The 25,458-nt window shown below is 42.1% G+C and overlaps 1 protein-coding gene across 4 annotated transcripts in view; it reads left to right on the forward strand.

Moving 5' to 3' along the window:
• PPP6R1 (protein phosphatase 6 regulatory subunit 1) overlaps positions 1 to 25,458 on the forward strand; it is a 319,943-nt gene that overhangs the window by 169,588 nt on the left and 124,897 nt on the right. For all 4 annotated transcript variants that reach the window (XM_073602816.1, XM_073602818.1, XM_073602817.1 and 1 more), the window contains exons 13-15: positions 1,011 to 1,096; positions 7,022 to 7,111; positions 7,206 to 7,303. In XM_073602816.1, coding sequence (XP_073458917.1) covers positions 1,011 to 1,096; positions 7,022 to 7,111; positions 7,206 to 7,303 — 274 coding nt within the window. The remainder of the gene's footprint in view (positions 1 to 1,010; positions 1,097 to 7,021; positions 7,112 to 7,205; positions 7,304 to 25,458) is intronic.

A 25,458-nucleotide genomic window follows, 5' to 3' on the forward strand; every position in this document is an offset into this window, starting at 1 on the left:
GTTTGACTAGTTTCTCATCTTTCTTCATTGCTTGGGAAAGTCCCAGGGTCTATGAATATCAGGCCTGTGTACTGTACTGTACAATTAAGGTAAAAGGAATTTTGGTTTACCTGTAAATTCCCTATCTTGGAGTACAGGACACAAACCACCCTCCATATTAATAGAAAAAAAGGGGGTTGATCAGATCAAGTCAAAAGGCCAGTGTATTGAATAACATCAGTATTCAGTACATTAGCAATATAGGGATACCGACTCACCCTGTGTGGGTGGCGCCTTTTCCTTTTGTCTTGAACTTAATAAACTGATGGAAAACAGAGGAAGGGTACAGGCCCATAAAGTTCAGATATAGACGAGGGATAAGGCAGACAGCGGACATCACCTATGTGTGAAAAATTCCTTTAATGCTTAAACTTAATATTTAGAATTACATAGAGATAATGAGCAGAACATAATTAATCCTGGGTTACTTTGCCTGCTAAAAAACTGAGGACTCAAGGTGTGGGATAAGGTTATAGGGGGACTCTCGGGGACGTGTCTTTAAAAGCTTTGCCAGTGACCAGTCTCTTGAAGGTAACAGCCTATAACTTGGGGTCTATGAATATCAAACCCATGTACTGTACTTTGATATTTGGAATTTACAGGTAAATCATTTTTTTTTTGCTATGAATGATACTGTATAATCACGATACTTGCGATTATTAGTGCTCTAAAGTATGTAATTTTTCAGGGCAGGATTCAGAATACAGTATTGTGCAGTGTGTAGCTTATTGCAGAGTATTCAGAATAGGGCAACACTGAATATGTTACATCCAGTATAGTGAGTTGGTTTAGAAATTGCAAGATAGCACTACCATAATAGATCTAAGTTTACTTGCATCGTGGTAGAAAATTAGTTCTCTGTCTGCAGCACAGATTGCACTAAACTCTTTTATGTAGCACGGTGTGGGTGGTGCTGCCACATTTTTGTGTTTTCCCTTTTAATATACCTAAAGGATTCTATACATTCACAGAGCTCTCAGAAGAACAGCAGGAGCAATGGGAACATTTTGTTTCTGGATCTCTTTCGGAGACCAACAAGAAGAACACTGTAGACCTTGTGAGTGTGTTTTATGTGATATTGAATCAAAAATTAAATACATTTTTATTTTCAGGTCATAGCAACCTAAAACATTTTCTTTAGATTCTGATGGTCACTGCTGGGTTTACTTACTCTTAAGATATTTTCATCTCTGGGACTTTCTGTGGTGAGATTTTTTTTCTGCTAAAGACATACTTGGGTAGATTTACTAAAGCGGGAGCACTCAGAATCTGGTGCAGCTATGCATTATAGCCAATCAGCTTTTAACCTTTGCTTGCTCCATTAAGCTTTGGCAATAAAACCTGGAAGCTGATTGGTTTCTATGCAGAAGTGAGCCTGATTTTGCACTCTCCAGCTTTAGTAAATCCCTACTTCATCCACAAGGCCATAGCAATGTTCTATTCTGACTGCTTAATTTCCAAATATATTTTTAAAAATAATGGAGAATTTATGATGGTACATTACTTTCTCGATATGCTTTGCTCTGGCTGTGGTACATAAGAGGAACTTCAGGTACTTTCCAGTGAAGTCCCCAGTCAATCAAGAAGGTCTGTATGTGATTCAGTTTTCTACATAAAGTTACATTTTTTTATTTTTAGTGGAGTTGGCTTCTAAATAATTTAATGCTGTAAGTCACAGTGAACCTCTGCATATTTGTGTGATACTTAAGCTGTTTCCTTAATGGTTGAGTGTGAGTACACTATCCCTGATTTTTCTTGGGTGTATGAATCAAAGAACAGTGCTGTGCCTTGAATACAAATATTATACCCAAATCAAGTGTGATAAATCATTGTCTAACTACGCTTTACATAAATATCCATTAATTCTATTATAGACAAAAAAAATTGTGAAAAGATGAAACGGAAACACAACGTTTCAATAAAGTGCTATAACCAAATAGTGTCCATATGTGCTGTTATCTTCAACCACAACATGTCACCCGCAATATACAGTTGTGCTCACAAGTTTGCATACCCTGGCAGAAATTGTGAAATTTTGGCATTAAAATTGAAAATATGATCATGCCAAAAAACTGTCTTTTATTTAAGGATAGCAATCACATGAGGCCATTTATTATCACATAGTTTTTTGGATCCTTTTTAAATCATAATAACAGAAATCACCCAAATGGCCATGATCAAAAGTTTACATATCCTGGAATGTTTGGCCTTGGTACAGACACAGAAGGTTGCATACACAGGTTAAAATGGCAATTAAAGGTTAATTTCCCACATTTGTGGCTTTTTAAATCACAATTAGTGTCTGTGTATGAATAGTCAATGAGTTTGTTAGCTCTCACATTGATGCACTAGGCAGGCTAGATACTGAGCCATGAGGAGGTAGAAAGTAACAGTCAAAAGACCGCGTAACAAGGTAATGAAACTTTACAAAGATGGAAAAGGATATAAAAAGATATCCAAAGCCTTGAATATGCCAGTCCATACTGTTTAATCATTTAATTAGAAGTGGAAAATTAGGGGCTCTTTTGCTACTAAGCCAAGGTCAGGTAGACCAAGAAAGATTGCAGCCACAACTGGCAGAAGAATTGCTTAGGATACAAAGAAAAACCTACAGGTAAACCCCAGCAGGAGAAATACAGACTGCTCTCCAAAAAGACGGTGTGGTTGTTTTTAATGTGCACAATTCAATGATACTTGAACAAAAAAAGAGCTGCATGGTTGAGCCGCCAGAAGGAAGGCTTTACTGCATCAATGCCACAAAAAAGCCAATGAGGCATGTCAAGGTGGTGTTGGGCATATTGTAACCAGGCTTTTTTGTGAAACATGTACAGTAAAGGTCTCTTTCTGGCAACTTGACCATGCAGCTCTTTTTCGCTCAAGTATCATCATATTGTGATCCTTATAAACAACCACACAATCTTTTTCCAGAGCAGCCTGTATTTCTCCTAAAGGTTACCTGTAGGTTTTTCTTTGCATCCCGAACAGTTCCTGTGGCAGTTGTGGCTGAAATCTTTCTTGATCAACCTGACCTTGGCCTGGTATCAAGAGATCCCCACGTTTTCCACTTAAGTGATTGAACAGTACTTACTGGCATATTCAAGGCTTTGGCTATCTTTTTATATCCTTTTCCATCTTTGTAAAGTTTCATTACCTTGGTCTTTTGACTGTTATTTTCTTCCTCCTCATGGCTCAGTGCCTAGTCTGCCTAGTGCATCAATGTGAGAGCTAACAAATTCATTGACTATTCATACACAGACACTAATTGTGATTTAAAAAGCCACAAATGTGGGAAATTAACCTTTAATTGCCATTTTAACCTGTGCGTGCCACCTTCTGTGTCTGTACCAAGGCCAAACATTCCAGGCTATGTAAACTTTTGATCAGGGCCATTTGGGTGATTTCTGTTATGATTTTAAAATGATCCAAAAACGGTGTGATAATAAATGGCTTCGTGTGATTGCTATCCTTAATTAAAAGACAGTTTTTTGGCATAATCAGTCATATTTTCAATACTAGTGCCAAAATTTCACAATTTCTGCCAGGGTATGCAAACATTTGAGCACAACTGTATTAAGATCCTTTCCACCATGTTGTGACCAACACACTCTATTGCACTCACTGACTCCTATGATGCCAGAGGAGAGCAGCAGCATGTGTGTGTTTATCACTACAGCCCCTCACACATGGTCATCCAGCTCCACCATCACACTGGTGCAAGAAGCTGATGGACAGGCGGTGTGCACTTGACTGCCTGGTGACGTGGGCACTTCCCATTGGCTGTAATTCAGCAGGGTTCTGGCAGTGTCCAGATGACTCCAGTGGTGGCCTGAAGTCATCAGGGATATGAGCAGCAACCAGACCGGTCAGTGATGGGCCAAAATTACAGCACTGGATCACCAGGTACTGAGAAGGATGATCTGGCACATTTAGCAACCATCAGAGCATTTGGCTGTCCTCCATGGTGAGAAGTGGTACTACCAGGCAAGCTTAGTGTAATGGTGGATCTGGATGACCATGTGTGAGGGACTGTGGTAAACAAAATTTCACAATTTCTGCCAGGGTATGCAAACATTTGAGCACAACTGTATTAAGATCCTTTCCACCATGTTGTGACCAACACACTCTATTGCACTCACTGACTCCTATGATGCCAGAGGAGAGCAGCAGCATGTGTGTGTTTATCACTACAGCCCCTCACACATGGTCATCCAGCTCCACCATCACACTGGTGCAAGAAGCTGATGGACAGGCGGTGTGCACTTGACTGCCTGGTGACGTGGGCACTTCCCATTGGCTGTAATTCAGCAGGGTTCTGGCAGTGTCCAGATGACTCCAGTGGTGGCCTGAAGTCATCAGGGATATGAGCAGCAACCAGACCGGTCAGTGATGGGCCAAAATTACAGCACTGGATCACCAGGTACTGAGAAGGATGATCTGGCACATTTAGCAACCATCAGAGCATTTGGCTGTCCTCCATGGTGAGAAGTGGTACTACCAGGCAAGCTTAGTGTAATGGTGGATCTGGATGACCATGTGTGAGGGACTGTGGTAAACAAACAAGCATGTCGCTGCTCTCCTCTGGCAGCTTAGGAGTCGGTGAGTGCAATCTAGTTTGTTGGTCACACTGTTGTGGAAAGGATCTAAATATGTAGTGGAAGATAACAGCGCATATGGACACTATTTGTTTATAGAAATTTATCTGCACATTTTTTTTTAAGTTTTTGCTTTTATTTCATCTTTTCAAAATGTATTTTTATTGATCGCATTTATGGATATTTATGTAAATTGTGGTTAGAATATGATGTAGCCCACTTGATTTGGGTATAATATTTGTAGTCAAGGTGCTGCATGGTTCTTTGATGCTATATTATTTGGGTTACGTATACTTACCTACTGCAAGCTTCCTATTTTTGTTTTTCTTAAGCGCTGACCATTTTATTATATTAGTTGGGTGTATGAAATTCAGGAGGTTTGGTGATCAGCTGAGAATGCTACCCCGCATGACATTGCTGACCAAGTGAAATTTGCAAGGGCCTGCTGTACAGTTAGATTGGTTAAAGCTGAACTCTGGGCAAGGACTGTTTTGTGACATGTGCACTGTAAAAATAAATCAGTGCTAATGAATTGTGTCCTATGTCTCTAGGCTGTACAGTTATGCACAACTGACTTTCACCCATGCAGTGCAGTCAGTGCCAGGCTTCTGATGCTGAGAGTTGCAGTAAAGACTGGAGTACTCAGGTCACAGGTTGCTTGCACTCCAGCTCCTCCTCTCAGTAAATGTCTTGCAGTCTCTTCAATGAATGCATGATGCTTTGTTAGAGAAAGGGAGGTTGTGGTAATCATTCCGCTCCCCCAGTCATAGAGTACGTTGTATTTGTTGAAAGGTATGCCAAAAAGATTGCTGAACGGAAGAGTGGGAGTTAAAGCAACCTACTGTGATCTGAGCACCTGTGCTTCTTGTTCTTGCACAGACTTCACCTGGTCATGGTGGATTATTTGTAGAATTTGAGGTTGCAGCTGGTTATCATTTTGACATAGATTTTGAAGTCCGCTTCTTTGAGAGAGATCAGGCAGTAAATCGAACAAAGAGAATAGTATTTATCTACAAGGCTTAATTGTTGAACTTGTATACATATATGAAAAGGCAAACAGAACTTCAGTTGTGAATACAGATAAAGGTAATTTATGACACACAAAAAAATTTAGATGATGTCGTCATTCCCAGAATTTAAATGAATGATGCAGATTTGTCACATGGAAAAAGTGGATTCACCTCTTTTTAATCACCACTTCAGATCTATCAAGTGTTTCAGATTAGATGCCAGTGATTAGACCTCCTTTAGGAAGTATACAGGTAGAACCTGTTGTGTTTTTTTTTTTTTTTTTTTGGGTGGGGGGGTGTTTATTTTTTTTTTCAATAAATCTCAGGGTCTGGTGTTCTGTCTGTCATTAGCATGCATGGTGTCGTGCCAAGATTAAAAGATCTCTCCAAGGAGCTTAGAGTGTTGTTGGATCACCAAATTTGAAATCGATCATTCTACTGTAAGGAAAAAATCTTTCATAGTTTCTAAGCCAAGTGCCAAGATTAAAAGACCTCTCCAAGGAGCTTAGAAGGTTGTTGGATCACCAAATTTGAAATCAATCATTCTACTGTAAAGAAAAAATCTTTCAGTTTCTAAGCCACTGCTAATTTGTGCAGGACTTGTTGGCCCAGCAAATGTAGCCCAAGAGCTGACCATTTGATGCTAATAGTACAAAGGCATCAAAGTAAATGCATCCACATTCAGAAAAAGTTAACATCAGTTTAACCTGGTAGTCCATTGGTTCTTCCTGCTCTCGGGTAACTGCCTGCCGTAATGAGGTACAAGCAGACAGCTATGTTGAGAGTCTGTAGGAGACTGAGATTGCACCTGCGATCTGCTAATTGCTGGTACAATGATCTGCAGGCTCAAGTAAAGTAATAAATGCTAATTTTTTTAACCTGCTAAAAAAAAATTTATTTATATTAAATGTGAGCGTCTCCTTTAAGAAATTAAACCATATAAAAGATGTCACCTGTACTTCTAATTCCACCCACTGTGGCCTAGCAAAATTCTGAAATCTTACACAATTTGCATTAGTATACTATGAAGTATGTTTTTGCAGTAGTCTCGCCCCCTTCACATTATTTTTAAAGCCTGCTTCACACTGGTGCGATTTCAGATGCAACTTGAGTCACACAGAATCACATGACAAAGGAAATCAAATTGTTTTCAGTAGTGCCAGTTCACATTATTGCGTCTTGGCACCGAGTAGTTTTGGAAAAAGTTCCTGTACTACTTTGGTGTGATTCTGGCCCCGTACAATGTACAAGCCTTCTCAAAATTGCATCCAAGTAGCACTACATATTCGGACTGAAAGTCGGATCACAATTGGATGGCACCAGTGTGAACCTATCCTAATATATACTTTATATGTGTCAGTAGTTCTGTGTGTTTTACAGGTAAACACAAGAAATATGCACTCTTCCAGTGATGATGAGGATAATGACCTAAAGGAATTCAGCTTTCCCCAAGAGACTGTACTACAGCAGGTGATGTGATGGGGTTTTTTTTTCCTTCTTCTTTAAATATATAAGGCCTAACATTGTGCTAATCATTTAATGCACGGTGGTATATTTTCTCCAGGCATTTGTGGACTACCAGATGCAACAAATGACATCTGCTTTTATTGATCATTTTGGTTTCAACGATGAGGAGTTTGGAGAGCAAGAAGAAAGTGTCAAGTAAGTGTCTCTTATTAATATTTTAATAATTGCTGACTTTCTGATCATTTTGTAAGTAGTGTGTTAACCAGTTGCCGACCGCCACACGCCAATATACATCAGCAGAATGGCATGGGGTAGGCAAATGGGCGTACCCATACGTCCCTCCTTGAAAGCAGGTTAGCTGGTGCGTGCACGCCGTGCGCCACAGGAGGGCCGCGAGGAGAAGCAGGGAAATGCAAACATGTAAACAAATTTCCCTGTTCTGCCTAGTGACATGACAGATCTTCTGTTCCCTGTCATTGGGAACCGTGATCTCTGGCATGTTCTAGTAAGTCCACCCCCCCTACAGTTAGAACACACCCAGGCAACACATTTAACCCCTTGATAGCCCCTGGTGTTAACCCCTTCCATGCCAGTGAAATTAACACAGTAATCGGTGGCTATTTTTAGCACTGATTGCTGTATACATGTCAGTGGTCCCAAAATAGTGTCAAGTGTCCGATCTGTCCACTGCAATGCCGAAGTCCTGATAAAAACCGTGATCGCCACCATTGCTATTAAAAAAAAAAAAAAATTATAATAATATCATCAATCTATCCCCTATTTTGTAGATGCTATAATTTTTGCGCAAACCAATCAATATACACTTATTGCGATTTTTATTTATTTATTTTTTTTCATTTTTTTACCAAAAATAGCTAGAAGAATACATATCAGCCTAAACTGAGGAAGAAATTAGTTTTTTTAAATATCTTTTGGGGATATTTATTATAGCAAAAAGTAAAAAAAATTGCTTTTCTGACAAAATTGTTGGTCAATTTTGTTTAGGTACAACATCGCACGACCACGCAATTGTTAAATTGACGTAGTGCTGAATCGCAAAAAATGCTCTGGTCATTAAGAGGGCAAATTCTTCTGGGGCTCAAGTGGTTGGACATTTAATCATGCTGCATTCGCCCCCAAAAAAAGTAGTGTTTGTTAACCTAAAAAAAAAATTGGATCCTGTTCCCTTAAAGCATGTTCTACAGCACAGTGCTTGTGCTGTGTAATTTGGCCCCCTGTATCACCTAAAAACCTGGCTGATCCTGCCAGTTTCTGCCCTCCCCATTGTAAACTGACCACAGTGTATTATGGCTGCTGAGCCCTGACACCGTGGTCAGTTTACATGCCTCCGTCATCCGCAGCTCTCCTGTGTCTCATGTCGTCCTCTCCCCCCTCCCTCCTTGCCTGACAGCTCCTGTGTTATATAATCCTCATTTCCTAAAGATATGTGCTCCTGTGTCTGTCTGTTTTATTTTTAAAAAAATGACGATTATACCTCAATTCAGAGAGCCGATTGGCTCACGTGACCTGCTGCCTCTCTCCTCCTCCCCTCCAGACTGATATCAGTGGGGGAATCTTGGCCCCTGCCGTATATGTCAGACGGGGAGAAGAGAGCCAGCGGGTAACGTGAGCACCAATCTGTGCTCTGAAATTATGAAATTGGGTATAATTATCTTTTATAAAAAAAACAGACACAGGAGCACATATCCTTAGGAAACAAGGATGATTATATAAAGTCCTTACAGTGGGCTAACAACCACTTTAAAGTATAACTAAAGGCAAAAACATTTTCTTTAGTTTTGGGTAGAGTAGAGAGTGATTAGAACGCGTGTCAGTTTTTACTGATGTCTGTGTCCCTATTAAGGAGATTCATCCTCTCCATTTGTCTTGTTTACCATTATCATTGAAAGTGAAATTTAAAAGAAAATCCCACAATTTGGGTGGTACCCAGAAAAGTAATTAAGGGGAAATCCTCCGATGGGGACACTAGTTCTGGTTGCCTGGGGGTCCCAAAAGAATTTCCATAATTTGCAGGGATTTCCCTCTCTTACTCTATCCAAAATGAGGAAAAAGTTTTGTCTATAGTTCTACTTTGATTGGAGTACATAGGGCTTGTGTATCACTCGCTGCTCATCTCCCACTGCTTGTGCTTCACCCTACCACGTTTACCAGCAATTCTTGACTGTCAAAATGACAATAGCTGCTGGCTTTCAAAAACACTGTGGTTTCATTCATTAGAAAATCAAAGGGGTGAATTTTGAAATGTATGTCAGTTAAAGCAACTGTACAAGTAACACATTTTTTTTTCTTTTCAATAAAATTTGTATCTTAATCATACAGTACAGGGCACAGGCAAAGTATTCATAGACACTGAGTTATAGACTTGTACCTTCAGGTGACTGGACATGGGCTAAGCTTTCGAGCACGCATCTCTGTGGTGCCTCTCCTATAACTTTACCCTACTATATGAGTCCTCAGTTTTTTGCTCCTTCCTGGCTTCTAATATCACAGATAGAAACGGTGCATCTGAATCGGCACAACCTTGGTAAACCTTTAGAGCTGTACCAGGACCCCACGCCATGCAGACACCTTGTAACGTTTCGGACACTTGATCCTGCATGAGCCTCACCTTGGCACTTGGTGCAATGTGTGTAGCCAGCTATACAGGTCTGGGACCGTGGTCCATCCCTTTCGAACCCAGTGCCTTTAGAGCCCTTCAGTGGTATGCCCACAATGATGGGTGAAGCCTTGACTTCATATAATGTTATAGTCCCATCGTTGTAGACAGGGAAGACAGGATCACCCTGTATGGTTTTTGACCATTACTGTTAATCACTGGGGCGATATTTGAATTGTGTTCAATACAATGTAAAATTTTTAAATTTGGTGCTAAAATGAAACCAATTAGAACTTAGACACAGGAGGCTCGTCAGATGTAACATCACACCACAGGGCCCACTCTTCAGTTTATCACATCTTCTGCCTGGAGTGTTTATAAGGTTGTCAGGTGCTGCCTTCTGTCCTTTTGCTAGAGAACAGTCCAAACCCCGGTTGCTGTGTTCTGCTTCTGGACACGCTTACCCCATATTCCTTACCCTAATCAGTGAGTGCCCCATAGAGGGATTACCTTCAAATGTAGCTGTGATGAAGACCAAGCAAAATGGAGCCATTGCAAAACCACAGGAGAACATTCGCTGTGCTGAAGGCCCGTACATCACAGCCTCAGAATGATACGTCCCTTGCACTGAAACAGGACCCACCTCTAAAATCACTCTTTGCATCCAATTCTAGCTCTATTTCGTAAATACAACTAGTGGCTTATTACCAAAAACTGAATTTTCTGCATTTCACATTTCCTTGGACAAATAACAGTATTATTACAGCCATCTTTGCTTTGGGTTTATAACTGTCACGCCTATTCTCCTACTCCTGCTTCTCTACTAAAGTTGAGACCCAATATTCCTTCCCTAGATGGAGCAGACATAGAATGGCATGAAGAAGACGCTGAGGCATTATTAGGGCGAAGCGGCGGAAATATTTAATTCCCTAGTTGCCACTGTAGTGAAGCAGAAGCTTCACTCAACATGCTTGTTAATGTGAAAAACTTACTGCTACCATCCACAAAAGCCTTGACTTTGTACAGCTAGCTTCTCCTCAGTCTTACCATACCATTTTGGGTGCATAGGGATGTTTGAAAGATTTCAAAACAATTCCTGTTCACAAACAGGTAGAATGTACAATCTGTGACTATTGGGCTGCTACAGAAAATAATTTTACTTTAAAATCTTTGCTCTACTCTATCCAGGGAAAAAAGAGTTCACAAAGAAGTGGTCTGTCCTTGTGTTGATCCATCCAAGATCTATGAATACATTGCCTGTATCTTGTACTGTATGATAAAGATAAAATGCATTTTGTTTTACCTTTCAAATTACTCCTCTTGCAGTACAGTACAGTACAGTACAGGGCATAGGCCACTCTTCCTTCCATTCCCCTGTTACACTGAATTGTATGCTACAAAAATGAGGGCTTGCAGAATGGGGAAGGATTATAGGGGAGGTGCCCAGGGGGCAAATCCTCAAACTTGTACATGGTCCAATCGAAGGCACAAGCCTAAAACCCAGGGTCTGTGAATACTTTTTATGTGTTCCTGTACTGTTCACCAAGATTTGAAATTTACGAATAAGCCAAAATTCCTCTTCTTTTTTTCTTTTATTTATAATCTTTTTTTTTTTTTTTTTTTTTTTTTTTTTTTTTATTGTTTAAATAAATTTTTGTAGGGTTTACAAAGATACACAAACTTTAATGTAATTCAAATATACACTGTCTTTGATACAAATATAAAAGAGAAAGTAATAAGGAACCTTAGGAACAGCAGTAATATTGAGGTTACGGCCTAGATGGACATACAAATCCGTATGTGTACGAATATTCTAACAGCAGGAAATTTATACCATAACTACAAGGGGAGCAAAGGGGCAAGGAAGAAGCTCTACAGACAGCTGTAGACCTAGTTTACATCTACAATAGAGTCAGGAAGTACTGCAGGTGTCAATTACCAGTTGGTTGGAGCCGTTCATTTCAGAGCCAAAGTCGAAATCATCCCATATCTGCCATATTTTTGAGAACTTCTGTACTGAATCATCAATTATGGCAGTTAGATGTTCCATTCTATGTATGTCTGCTATAATAGAGAGGGTTTGTGGGAGGGGGGGGGGGTAGAGAGCCAAAGCCTGGGAACAGCTTGTTTAGCAGCTAATAATATAAAGGACATCAATCTCTGTTGAGTTTTGGGGTTACCTGGAAAAGGGAGACCTAATATATAATGCATAGAATTTAAAGGGATGGGGGATCACTATCAATTTTTCCAGAAGTGTTTGGATCTGGACCCAGAACTGATTAACTGAGGGGAATTCCCAGAAAATATGAAAATGTGAGCCCACTGTATTATTACATCTCCAACGTTGTTTTGAGATTGTCTGGTTACAAGCATGTAAGAGTTCTGGGGTTCTGTACCAAAATAGTAGGATTTTATACCCGGTTTCCTTATGAGTCATACAGCGGGAAATTTTGGAGGTGGACTCTCAGACATTTCCCCAATCCAACAAGGAGATGTCATGCTGAAGATGTGAGCTGAACTCTCAGATACTTCAGTGAGCAAGAACACCAGTGGTATAATTTTGTTGAAGTATAGCCAGTTGAGAGTGGGTGCTATTAATAGGTAGGGCTTCTGTTTTGGCAGCATTCATTTTGAAACCTGAGATTGCACTAAAGGAGGATAATATATTATGGAGGGAGGAGAGGGACGTGTGTGGATGCGTAAGTGTTAAAAGAAGGTCATCTGCGAAGAGGGATAGCTTATACTCCCTTTGATGCAGTTGTACACCTGTTACATTAGAGCATCCACGTATAGCCACTGCCAGGGGTTCTAAGCTGAGAATAAAGAGTAAAGGGGACAAAGGGCATCCCTGTCTTGTACCATTGCTGAGGGAAAACGTTGGTGATAGATGGGGGGAGAGCTGAACCTGGGAAGTGGGATTCGAAAATAGAGCTCGGAGGGTTTGTATAAAGGGGCCAGAGAAACCGTATTTGGATAAAATTGCAAACATTAAGGGCCATCTGAGACGATCAAATGCTTTCTGGGCATCTAAACTAAGTATCAAAGCGGGGCTTTTGGTTCTAGTTATAAAGTCAATAAGGTCTATTGTACATCGCATATTATCGCCTGCATGTCTCGTGGGGACAAATACCACTTGATCCCTATGTATCAGCAATGGCAATATCACGGAGAGTCTGTTTGCTAGTATTTTTGTGAATATTTTGTAGTCCGAATTTAAGAAGGATATAGGGCGATAATTATCAGGAATAGACGGGTCCTTGCCAGGTTTTGGAATAACGGTGATGTATGCGTGTAGGATAGGAGAGTAAGGTAAGGTGCTTTTGAGCAGAGAGGAGAATAAGTTTAACATATGCGGGGCTAGAATTGGGGAAAAAGTTTTGTAATAGGAATATGGAAGTCCGGGGCTTTATGCATAGGGAGTAGTTTAATCACGTTGGCCAGTTCTTCAGCAGTGATAGGCAAGTTAAGAGAGGAGCATTGATCTGGGGACGTTTTTGGAAGTTGCAAGGATGCTAGGAAAGAGTCTTAACTTCTCTTGTGTGAATTGGGTCAGTGGGTCTGAGCTCAAGCAGTTGTAAAGTTTGTTATAAGAGTCTCCAAACACCTTAGACATGGTCTGGGGACAGTAGGTAGGGATACCATCTGGTTGTACTATATGGTCAGGAATAGATAGGGATGGGCGAGGTTTAAGCCTATGAACCAGCATCCTATATGGCTTATCTGCAAATTCATAAAACTTCTGCCTTAACCATAGCATGGACTTGGAGATTCTACTCATGTCTAAGGATTTAATTCGGTTTCGAACAGATACCACCGCCGTAGGCGGGCTACAGTGGGAGAGTGGAGTAAGTGCATTTCTGCCGTGCTCAGTTGGATCAGAAGCTCCGATCTTTGTTTAATGGAATCCCACTTCATGCGTGATCTAGCAGAAATGCATTCACCTCTGAAAAAGGCCAAATTTCGCAAGAGAGACTCGTTAAGTTGTCAATTGCATGTCTTGGGTAGTGCAGCATGTAGGGCCAGGTCTAGGGTAATGGGGGCATGTTCAGACCAAGTGATGGGGTTTATTTCGGAGGCGACAACATTAGGTAATAGAGGGGCGGAAATTAGAAATGGTCCAGACCGGAGTACATCTTATGCGAGGGTGAGTAAAAAGTATATTGTCTGTGTGTGGGGTGTTTCACCCTCCATGCATCGAAAAGATTGAGAGACCGTATTAGTTTCCGGAAGGAGGTGGACAATTTGTGAGCTTGAAGTGGTGGGGTATGCTGAAAAAGAGCACATCTGTCTCTATTGGGGGACATGCACATGTTAGTCGCCCCCAACTATCATGAAGGGTTGCGAGAAGGATCGCAATCTCTCAAGACCCTTTGTGAGAAATCCTATCTGGCCCGAATTGGGTGCATAAACATTAGCTAAAGTAAAGGACGCATTTAAGTGCACACAGTTCAGGAGGACATACCGACCATGGGGGTCTAGATTTAAGGCAAGAATTCTTATAGGACAAGAGCGTTTAATCAAAATGGCTACTCCAGCATTCCCTGAAGGATTGGAGGCCACAAAAACAGTAGGAAACATTTTGGTGGCAAATTTAAAAGAGCCCCCCAAACGGAAATGTGTCTCCTGAACCATGACCACGTCAGCCCCAGAGGATTTGAATTCCTTCAAGGCTATCCATCGCTTACTTAAGGAATTCAAGCTCTTTACATTACATAAAAATAATGTTAAAGCCATGAGATACCTTTGGAATAAAAATCAATCATTAGCTTAACACAATATATAAGTGAGGAACACCATAGTGCAAGAAGTCTGTAATATACCATAGATGAGTTCATCTCAAACATTTGGAAGACAGTGAATGAACAATCAATAACCCGATATAGAAAACAAAACAAAAACAGGTAAAAAAAAGGACCTGATAAGAAAAGGAAAAAGATAAAAAAAACAAAAATGTAAAAAAAAAATCAGTTTGAAAGCCTGAAGGTGAAAAAACCATCAGGAGACCATGGCAGCAGACCATGGACATATGGAGGAGCATGACGGTCAGCAAAATGAGTGGAACGGGTCCCGCTCCTTCAATGGATTCAGTATCTTAAACAGTAATCATATTTCGGTAGAAGCAAATTAAAACCAAACAAACGAAACCTCATAGGCATCAAGGTAGGCCTACGTCCTGGGAATAGGGCCTTCAGGAATGAGGAAAGGGAGAGCCCTCCCTACAGACACCAGGGAGCCTCTTCCGAAGTCCAGGTAACCTGGCTGGAATGAAAAAGAAGATCATTTCAAGAGGACAAAGGTACTTCAAGTGGGGGATCTGGTTGAGTTGGAGCATTGAGGGGGTAAAGAAGGCCTTCTGATGTCTCCGACGAACCGGGGTCCAAATCGGTGCAGGAACTTGAAGGGGTTTGGGGATCAAATTTAGAGATGGCAGTGAGAGATCCTCCTCAGGGATAGGCGGCAGCCCTAGGCTTCGAATAAAGGCCTCGCATTCATGTAAGTCTCGGAGTATTGCGTTCCATCTCTTGAGGCTGAAAGTCGGAAGGGGAACCCCCATCTGTAAGGCACTTGGTGCAGCTGAAGGTGCATTGTTATCGGGCGGAGGTTGCGCCTTTTAGCTATGGTGATGGGAGATCGCTGAAGATTTGGATTTTTGGATCCTTTAAATGTCAATGCGGTTTTTGTTACGCTTGGCCACCGTGAGAGCTTCTTTACTATCACAGTAGTGGAAGTGGACTATTCTGTCTCTTGGATTGGACCCAGGGGGTGGTTTTGGGGCCATGGATCTATGGGCCCTGACCAGGCGCCAGTCAATGTCTGGTATGTGCAGGGCTATAGTGACAAAGAGGCCCAGAAGGTAGGTACGCATTTCCTTGTCGGAAACTGTTTCAGGGACTCCGCGGATCCTCAAGTTTTGACGACGTTCCCTATTTTCTAAATCCTCCTGCTATAGTTGGATCTGGGATGCAGTATGCTTGAGGGCCGCATTGTCCTCTTCTAGGGCATGTACATATTGCACAATTTCGTCAAATTTTTTTTTAAGGTGTCAGTGCGTGCACCTAGTTGGTCTATTTCCCCCCTGGGTTCCTGGGCTATTTTCCCAACTGCTTTGGAAATGTTGCGGGTCAGATCCAGTAGCAGGGCCTGTAATTTTAAGTCCAGTACTGCTACTGTGATTGATTCAGCATGATCTGACTGCTGGGGTGGTGGATCTGTGTGGAGGGTACCTGGCGTGGCTGCGAGGTGATCCGCACCATCCGGCGGGACTGCTGGAGTACTTGAGGCCGGGGATTGCGGCCTAAACAGGAAGCGCTCAATGTGCTGTGGAGGCCGGAACATCGGAGGAGGATTAAAGCCTTGATATATGTGCTTTTGGAATTCAATTTTTCCCATGTGGTGCCCGGAGGGTTCCGGAGGCGGGTGGTGTGGATCCTGTGGATGTGTTGGCTATAGAAGCGGTGTAAGATCACGGAGAGAAGGACCGGGGACCGGAGCTAGTCTCTCACGCGTCCACCATCTTGTCCGCTGCGCACGTGCCCCCCTATAATCCTTTTTCTCTGAGTTAATTTCCTAATAATGGCAACTGGTGTGAAACATTGCCGAACCATGCAAAATGTACCTTTAGCGTATCCCGAAATTTAAATTTCGTTAAAGGAAAAGTCCAGCCAAAGCTCGTTTGGCTGGGCTTCTCCTATGGGTCATAGGAGTGCAATTAGTTTTGCACCCCTGTGAGTTCGCTCTCTGCTGATGTCAAGGATATCAATCCAGGCACCGCGTCATCGCGACAAAGTCTGGGTCCGCCAGGTGCCTGGACTGACACCCGTCTCAGCCTCTCAGCGAGCTACTGAGAGCCTGAGATGGGCGCTTCCTGCCCCTCCACAGCTCAGCGCTCCAGTGATCATAATGGAGCAAAGCGGAGAGCTGCGGACTGAAAGAACTGAGCCATCGGCTATGTACAATCACTCGGTTCTCAGTGCAGAGACGCCGGGGGACAGATGCAGCATCGAACCGATGCAGCATCCACCTAGGTAAGTATAATGGAGGAAAAACCTCCAAACCCATATTTATCTTTTAAGCTTTTATAACATCCATTACCCCCAACAAAAATATTAACACAGCATCCTGTCACCTGTAGACTATGTGCTATTCTCTTACCTTGAATATTATTCAGCAGCTTTTGAGCTCTAAATAAGCTCTTACTTTGCGACTCTTATGCAGAAAAAATAAATGAATCCTTCCTCTACCTATATGTATCATCAGGCAAATTGTATAATTGTAAGTCAAAATTCCCATATTTTTTTTTTTATATTGTGCAGTACGGGACACATGATCTCTAATCATATCTATGGGTAATAAGCAACTACTTTCAGGTTATTGGACACTGGCGAAAAAATAAGTTGCACAGACTTCTCTCTCTAACCCATCCCATTCCTAATTAGCCTCAGTTTTTTGGCAATGTCCTTAGGTGATGTATGTTCTCTCCTTGAGAGAATTTGATGAACTTAGCAGTTGTAACGGCTCCAGAGCCACTGTGGTTTTCATCTGCAGCTTTTTGGGTTGGTTGACTGCTCTTGTGATCCTTGGGGGACTGTACCTGGACCAAGATGCGGGACCATCCTGTAATTGATCTTTGGGCACTGCATCTTGTGGGGGCGTGATATGCATCATGTTAAGTTTGCCACAGGGTGCTTTACAGGTCCAGAGCCATGGTCCATCAGCAGATCAAGCCATTGAAGATCCCTTCGGGGCTGTTCCCATCCAGAACGACAAAGCCAGGATTGGGGGTTAGTCCCTTTTTAAATCCTGTTTCATTACCAAAGTGCTCAGCCCTTTTAAAACTGATCCCTGTAGAACTTGTTTATCATGGGCTGCAACACTTTGAAACTGTATGTTGCAGCCATGGAACAGGAGAGCTGGTCTATATAAATGTGGTCCTCTTTTGGGCCCCTCTTGTGCAAAGGGCTGCTAATGTTTTTCGAGAGTCATTGGACTATGTGCAGGGTTTAAGGGTGGGCTATGTACAGAGTGCAGGGTTTAACCACTTACCACAAACTGCCCATAGCTGTACGTCAGTACTTTAACATGGAATACAGGGGTAATGGCAGATAGCAGCAACGGCGGGCAGTCCTCTTTACGAGCAAAGTGGTCTCTGTGGTGGATTCGCCGCAAGATCACTTTTATCTGCGGTGGGAGAGGTGCGCCCCCCTTCACCACACTCCGGTCGTCCCCGCTGCTTACCGGAGCCAATGGTAACGGCCGAGACAATCTGATGCTGTCCCCTCAGTAGCATGGAGCCGAGTGAGGGAAAGATGGCCCCCACTCGGCTCCATAATAATGGATGACAGAAGCGATGTTAAACGTCACTTCTGCCCAATAGTCTTAAAGGTAATATTGATATATTTTTTTTTTTAACTGCATTTAAAGTGCCCTGTCCCGCTGAGCTTGCGCGCTGAAGCATACACATACATAAGTGGTGCCGACATATGAAAATTGTGTTCAAATCACACATTTGAGGTATCGCCACAATTGTTAGAGTGAGAGCAAGAATTCTAGCACTAGATCCCCTCTGTAACTGGTAACCTGTAGAAATGTTTAAACGTCGCCAATGGAGATTTTTAAGTGCCAAAGTTTGTCACCATTCCACAAGTGGGCGCAATTTTGAAGCATGACATGTTGGGTATCAATTTACTCGGTGTAACATTATCTTTCACAATATAGAACAAAATTAGGCTAACTTTACTGTTGTCTTATTTTTTTATTTAAAAAAAGTGTATTTTTTTTTCAAATACCGCTGCGCAAATATGGTGTGACATAAAGTATTGCGCCATTTAATCTCTAGGGTATCTGAAAAAAATATATATAATGTTTGCAGGTTCTAAGTAACTTTCTAGCAAAAAAAACCTGATTTTAACTTGTAAACAACAAATCTCAAAAAGAGGCTCGGTCCTTAAGTAGCTAAGGATGCGCTATGTACAGAGTGCAGTGTTTCAGGGTGCGCTTATACGTAATGAGTGTAGATTACAGGGGTGTGCTGTGTACAGATTGCAGGGTTGATAAGTGTGCTACGTACAGAGTGCAGGTTTCAGCTCTTTCACAGACTGCTCATATCTCCAATAAAAATATATGTATATTTGTTGCACTTCTGATTAATTTCAAACCAGTCAAGACTAAAAAAAACAACTACTTCCGAATGCATCTTGTGTATCTCAAAGTATACTTGTTCACATAAAATTATGCATAATATTTAAAGTGGGGTTCCACCCAAAAAACAAAAATACCTGGAAAAAATCTAAAAAAAAAAACAAAAAAACATTTGGATATTTTTTTTTTTTTTCACTTACCTCTAAATGCCTGTTGCTAGGTGGTCCCTCGTAGTCTGCCTGTTCCTTTGCCTGGGCTGGTGACATCACTTCCCCCTCGGCACAGGAAGGGCTCCGCTCTGCTCTCTCCCTCCTGTCAATCATCTGGGACCCATTACAGGTCCCAGGTGATTGAGCGGCCAATCACGGCGCGTGGCGCCGCTCGCGCATGCGCAGTGGGTGCCAGGCTGTGAAGCCACAGCCCGGCGCCCACAGTTGAAATGCCGACGAGCGGAGGGGGGGGCGAGCGGGGCCTCGATCCCCCGCATTGCTGGACCCAGGGACAGGTGAGTGTCCAATTAAAAGTCAGCAGCTGCAGTATTTGTAGCTGCTGACTTTTAATTTTTTTTTTTTTTGACGGCCCCCCTGGGTGGAACTCCTCTTTAACATCACCTAATGCTAATCTCAATTTCATGCACATGTAACCATAAGTGCCAAAAAACAAAGTCCAATTGATCGTATCCACGTTTTGTATCAATCCATGCATACATATACAGGATAGGGATTCCAAGCGCCCAGTGCTGCAAGCAAAAACTCTTCTTACACTCTGTGTTCCAACACTGTGTCCAATAGTGCAAATATAGGTCTCTATGCGCCTTCCCTACACTGTGGCTTCAATGGTGGACCCTCAGTGTAGGCGGCTCCGTCTTTCGTTTGCAGAGAGATCATTTGATCAGCATCTGTGCACCTGGGCACAGATGGGGATCACAGTGTAGCCTACCACATGATGCCACATCCCACCTATGACCACACTGCACCTGCATCTCCCTTGTCCCTGACGAGAGTTCAGAGCAGGCAAGCATCTGAGAGCCCCTGCGAGGAAACTTGTCCTTGTAAACATAGAAGGCTTCTGTGTTTACAAGTGACAGTGGTGAGCAGAGAGCCAGAGGTGACGTAACAGAGTTCTGCCACCTTCTTGCTGAAAAAAGGCCCTGGGTGCGAGGGCCGCATGAAATGACCTGGCGGACCTGATTCGGCCCGAGCGCCTGGTGTTTGACACAGATCTCGCATTACTAACTGACATATCAGCATGGATGTCACACCACTTCTTTAAACTCAATCTCTCTAAAACTGAGCTATTAATATTCCCCCCCGCCCATGCCCCCCTCCATGACTTTTCCATCTAAATCAACAATGCAACCATCAGTCCCTCCCCTCATGCCAGGATACTCGGTGTAATCCTAGACTCTGACTTGTCATTTCAACCTCAAATCCAATTGTTGTCAGAAGTTTGTAGAATTCACCTCCGTAACATCTCTAAAATTTGCCCCTTTTTAACAAATGAAACCACCAAGCTCCTCATTCACTCCCTTGTTATCTCTCGCCTTGACTATTGCAACTCCCTTCTCATTGGCCTACCTCTCCATAGGCTAATCCCCTCTTCAGTCTATCATGAATGCTGCTGCCAGACTTATCCACCTTACCAACCGCACAGTGTCTGCCAACCCTCTCCAGTCCCTACACTGGCTCCCAATCACCCAGCGAATTAAATTCAAAATACTAACCACAACATACAAAGCCATTCACAACTCTGCCCCGAGCTACATCACTAATCTTGTCTCCAAATATCACCCAAATCGACCTCTCCGCTCTTCTCAAGACCTCCTGCTCTCAAGCGCTCTCATCTCCTCCTCCCATGCTCGTCTCCAGGATTTCTCCAGAGCCTCTCCCATCCTCTGGAACTCGCTACCTCCATCTATCCGGCTACCCCCTACTCTTGCTACCTTCAGGCGATCCCTGAAAACTCATCTCTTCAGGAAAGCCTATCACGTCTTCAACTAATCTCCTACCACTTCCAACAGCTCATTCCCCACAGTTACAACCTTTTGTACCACCTGCCCCACCCTATTAGATTGTAAGCTCTTCTGAGCAGGGCCCTCTTAATCCTCTTGTATTTTATTGTATTATAACTGTATTGTCAACTTTTATGTTGTAATGTGCTGCATAAACTGTTGGCGCTATATAAATCCTGTATAATAATAATAATCTGCCTACACTGGGGAACCCCGTACGTGGATTTTCAGGTGTCCCGCCTGAATAAGAAGGTGCCAAGGTTTGAGGCAAGAGCGCAGGGCCCCCTGGCGGATGCAGTGGATGTGTTGGTGGCACCATGGGAACAGTGTCTCATTTAAGCCTTTCCTCCTCTCAAGCTGCTCCCTCGCTGATAATGGCCAAAGGAATTACGGTAATTCTGGTAGCCCCAGAGTGGCCACGTAGTCTGTGGTACGCCAGTGTGGTGTGGCTGGTTGCGCGCACTCCCTGGCAGTTACCCCTTTCAGTGTACTTTGAGAGCATACCTCTCAGCTACAGCCTTAAGACATTTAGATTTCATTGTCCTGTGACAGTTCTCACTCCATAGTTCTAGTTATTCTGATTGAAAAAAGAAGCAAGTCCATCTAGTTCAATCAATAAAAGGAAAAGAAAAAAAAAGTTTATAATCCTATATACACAATCCCATACCCCACAGTTGATCCAGAGGAAGGCAAAACAAAAAAAAAGCATGATCCACTTTGTTCTAGCAGGGGTAAATAATTCCATCCTGATCCCCCAGGAGGCAAGCAGATATTCCCTGGATCAACTTTACCTATAAATATTAGTATCCCATTATATTATGTACATTTAGGAAAGAATCCAGGCCTTTTTTTTAAAGCAATCTACTGAGCTGGACAGAACCCGCTCTTGAGGGAGTCTATTCCACATTTTCTCAGCTCTTACTGTGAAGAAGCCTTTCCGTATTTGGAGATTAAATCTCTTTTCCTCCAGACTTAAAGCATGCCCCTTGTCTTCTGTAATGACCTTAAAGTGAATAACTCAACACCAAGTTCATGATATGGACCCCTTAGGTATTTATACATGTTGATCACATCCCCCCTAATCTCCTCTTCTCGAGAGGATAAATTGCACTTTCTCCAGTTCCCCGATATCCTTTTTGTGAACTGGTGACCAAATCTGAACTGCATATGCCAGATTAGGTCTTACTAATGGTTTGTACAGGGGTACATTGATATCTCTCTCTGGAGTCTATACCTCTCTTAATACAAAGGATTTTGCTTGCTTTGGAAACAGCTGCTTGGCATTGCTAGTTGGATTATACAGGTCATCATTCGATCATTTGGTTTAAAGCAGGGGGCTCAAATCTTTTCAGTACGAGGGACACATTGTATATTTTACAAATATTTGCGACCCAACAAAAATATTTTATGAATGCATAAAATGTATATTAATGAGCTATTCCCCCTTACATCCAGGAGTGCCCAGCAGAAATCCCCTCTTACATCTGAGAGTGCCGAGCAGAGCCCCCCCCCCCATAGGTTGCAGAGTGCCCAGTAGCGACTCCCCTTATGCCGCAGAGTGCCGTGTAAAGGCATACGTCCCAATACGTTTGGTAATGTAGTGTGTATGAAAAACATAAAAAATATAAATAAAGAAAAACAGAACTCAGTGATGGAATATGCACACTTGTGTTTTGACATTATAAGACCGTTTTATCTATCAACTATCTGCGTGCAATGGAAAAATATATAAATCTTCAATCTTTACATATTCATTGCCAGGCGCCCCTATGCCACCAATCCACTACCATGTGCAATATCTGCTCACCTCCAATTTTTCACCTAAAATGTGTTTTATTATGTTTTGGTTGTGGATCCACTCTACAGCTGTTGGCACTCCCTTCCCAACGTATGTCCCTTTCAGAGACTGGGTTAGGCTGCTTCCAATCATAGTGTAGTTCATACACAGAATACAAGAATTCTCATTGCACAACATCCAATACATTTTCACCATTAATATAAAGATAATGGTACACTCACATTTAAAACAAAGCTTTGAGCAGTGTGTATTTGGTACAAGCAAGTGGCTCTCGCCCCTCTCCCGGTTTTGCGTCCCAGCAGAAGTGACGTCACTAGTTACGTGACTCTCTCAGGGTATGGAGTCTCTAGTGATGATGCTGAGTTTAAGAAGCCACCATTTGTTAACAAGTTGCCATGGAAATACTGGAATACTCAGGATCGCTAAAATACATAAGTCTACTCATCCCCACTAAAAAGCCCTGCGTATCCTTATCTCTAGTGCCCCGCAAGGCTAGATATAAATTAAATTCAATAATTTACCCCTTATGAAAAATTTAGCTATGTATAAATGCTGCATGTAATATCCGTGAATACAATAAATACGTCCTATGTACCCTGTATTGACTGGAATATTCATTAAAATCATAAATTTTACTAAAAACAAGTAATTTAAAACTATTATATAAATAATGAAAAAAAGAAAATGTGTATACATAAACAAAAAGGCTAAAATCATCCATAATCATCCCTGAAAAATAGCAAACTACAAGCTATGTAACCTCAGTAATTGGAGATGAAGCAGTTTAGGTCAAATTGCAATATTATGTCCTTGTGGATGAAAAGTTTGGATGTTGAAAATTAATTTTGATTCACACTGTCAGAGTTTAATGATTTTATTGCTGCCACTCCAGTGGGACATTGAGTTTTTGGGACTTAACATGTTCCCGTTCCTCATTAGGCAACTTCTTCTGTTTGTAATTGTGAAACGCCTAGCATTTGCTACCCAGCAGGTCTTGGTTCAGCCTTATATCTGTGCACTCTCATTGCAAAAAGCTGTTCTTCCTTTTCTTCCGACGTGGCCTAGAGATTTATTTTAGATGATTTTGCCAACACAGAGCCATCCCCTTGTGTGCAAGAGAGTTACTCCATTTTAGAATTCCTGATACTAATAAACCACCTTTTTCCATTGCCCCCGACAGCCATAGTTCTGCTTTGGCTCCCCTTAATTTTTCGCTGAGACTCTTTTCTTGTTCTTATATTACATGTGGACCAAGTAGTTTTTGCTTCCCTGGTTGTGGTCTTCTCCCCCTTTGTGGGATTGTCATTCTTCTTTCCCATATCCAGGCTGGCGGCATGTGAAAGCACTTTGTTTACCTTATGGGTGGGGTCAGTACGCTACCTGCCATGTTTTCATTTGGTTACTCTCCCTTCTTCTCTCCTTTCTCACAGGGCAGTCCCTCTATGGGGTTCCTCCCTCTTCTACCTGGCTGAGTTGTCAACTTACCATTTTTTCTTCTGTCCTCACGGAACAAGTCCCACCCTGTCTTTTTGGGGGGGCTTTTTACAGCATCTAGTATGTGTCCTTCTCAGAAGATGTAGGGCCACCACGTAATCCTTTGTTGATGGTTTTCAATAACAATTTGTTTACCAGGTGGCTTTTTGATTCTCTGCCATTGCGTACTTTGGCTGCAAGGTGCTTCTGCTGCCAACTGATGGGGTTTGTTGACCTTTCTTTTTTGTTCCTGTGGGTGTGTTGCTGCTATTTTTGCTATTGTGTTGTCCACCCTTTGAATTATTGCCTAGGGATGCTTGTAACATAGTCTAAGAATCAGTTCCTGTGTCCTGTACTCCACAAATAAGATAATGGGAATTTTGCCATACCTTCTGTATCTTTGTGTACAGTACAGCATACAGGTCCCTCTTTTCTCGGTGATCGCCTTAATGTTTGCTAAAAATAACTGGAGCCTCACAGAATGAACAGGGTTATATGGAAATACTGGGCAGTCCCAGCAAAACTTCTGTCCAGTCAGCTGAAGGTAGCAGTGTATAATTAATGGTCTAAGAATCATTACCCGTGTCTTTTACTGTACTAAAGTTTTGGAATTTACAGGTTTGTGAAGTCTTTCTTTCCTTTATTTTTGGGGGTTTTATTAATATATTTATGCTTTTTGCCTATAAATGGTATAGAAAATCATTTTTGTAAGCCTTTTTGCTAAAATTTTAGCGAAAAGCCTTTTTTTTGCCCCCAAAAATATATCTATTTTGTCATCCTAAAGCAGTTGTAAATGATACTTTTTTTTTTTTTTTTTTTGTAATTTTATTAAGGCTCCATTCACACTTGTGGGACTTCTCCTGTGACTTTGGACATCACAGTCGCATGACAGGTCGCAGCCCATTTGTTTCATTGGCATTCATTCAGATTAGTGGGACTTAAAGTCACAGCAACTAATGTTGCCTGCTATACTTTGGTGCGACTTTTGATGCAACTTTTGTCTGGATAATGTAAAGTCAGATCAAAGTCACACCAAAAGTCACGCTCCAACATTGCAATGGAAATCGTGCAACTTTGGAATGTGAATGGACCCTCAAATAATAAACACGTTATTACCTGTTCTGTGCAGTGGTATTGTACAGAGTGGCCCTGAACCTCCTTTTTTGGGGTCCCCGTCAGCGCTCCTGGCTCCTCTTTTGTGTGTTCCCCCATTGCTAGTTATTTGCTATGCGGGCACACCTGTCGGCTCACTGCCGAGCTGAACTGTGTGTGTCCATAGATCAACACAGTTTACTACAACTACCATTTCCACT

The sequence above is a fragment of the Aquarana catesbeiana genome, linkage group LG10, assembly GCF_042186555.1.
Source record: "Aquarana catesbeiana isolate 2022-GZ linkage group LG10, ASM4218655v1, whole genome shotgun sequence".
NCBI lineage: Eukaryota > Metazoa > Chordata > Amphibia > Anura > Ranidae > Aquarana > Aquarana catesbeiana.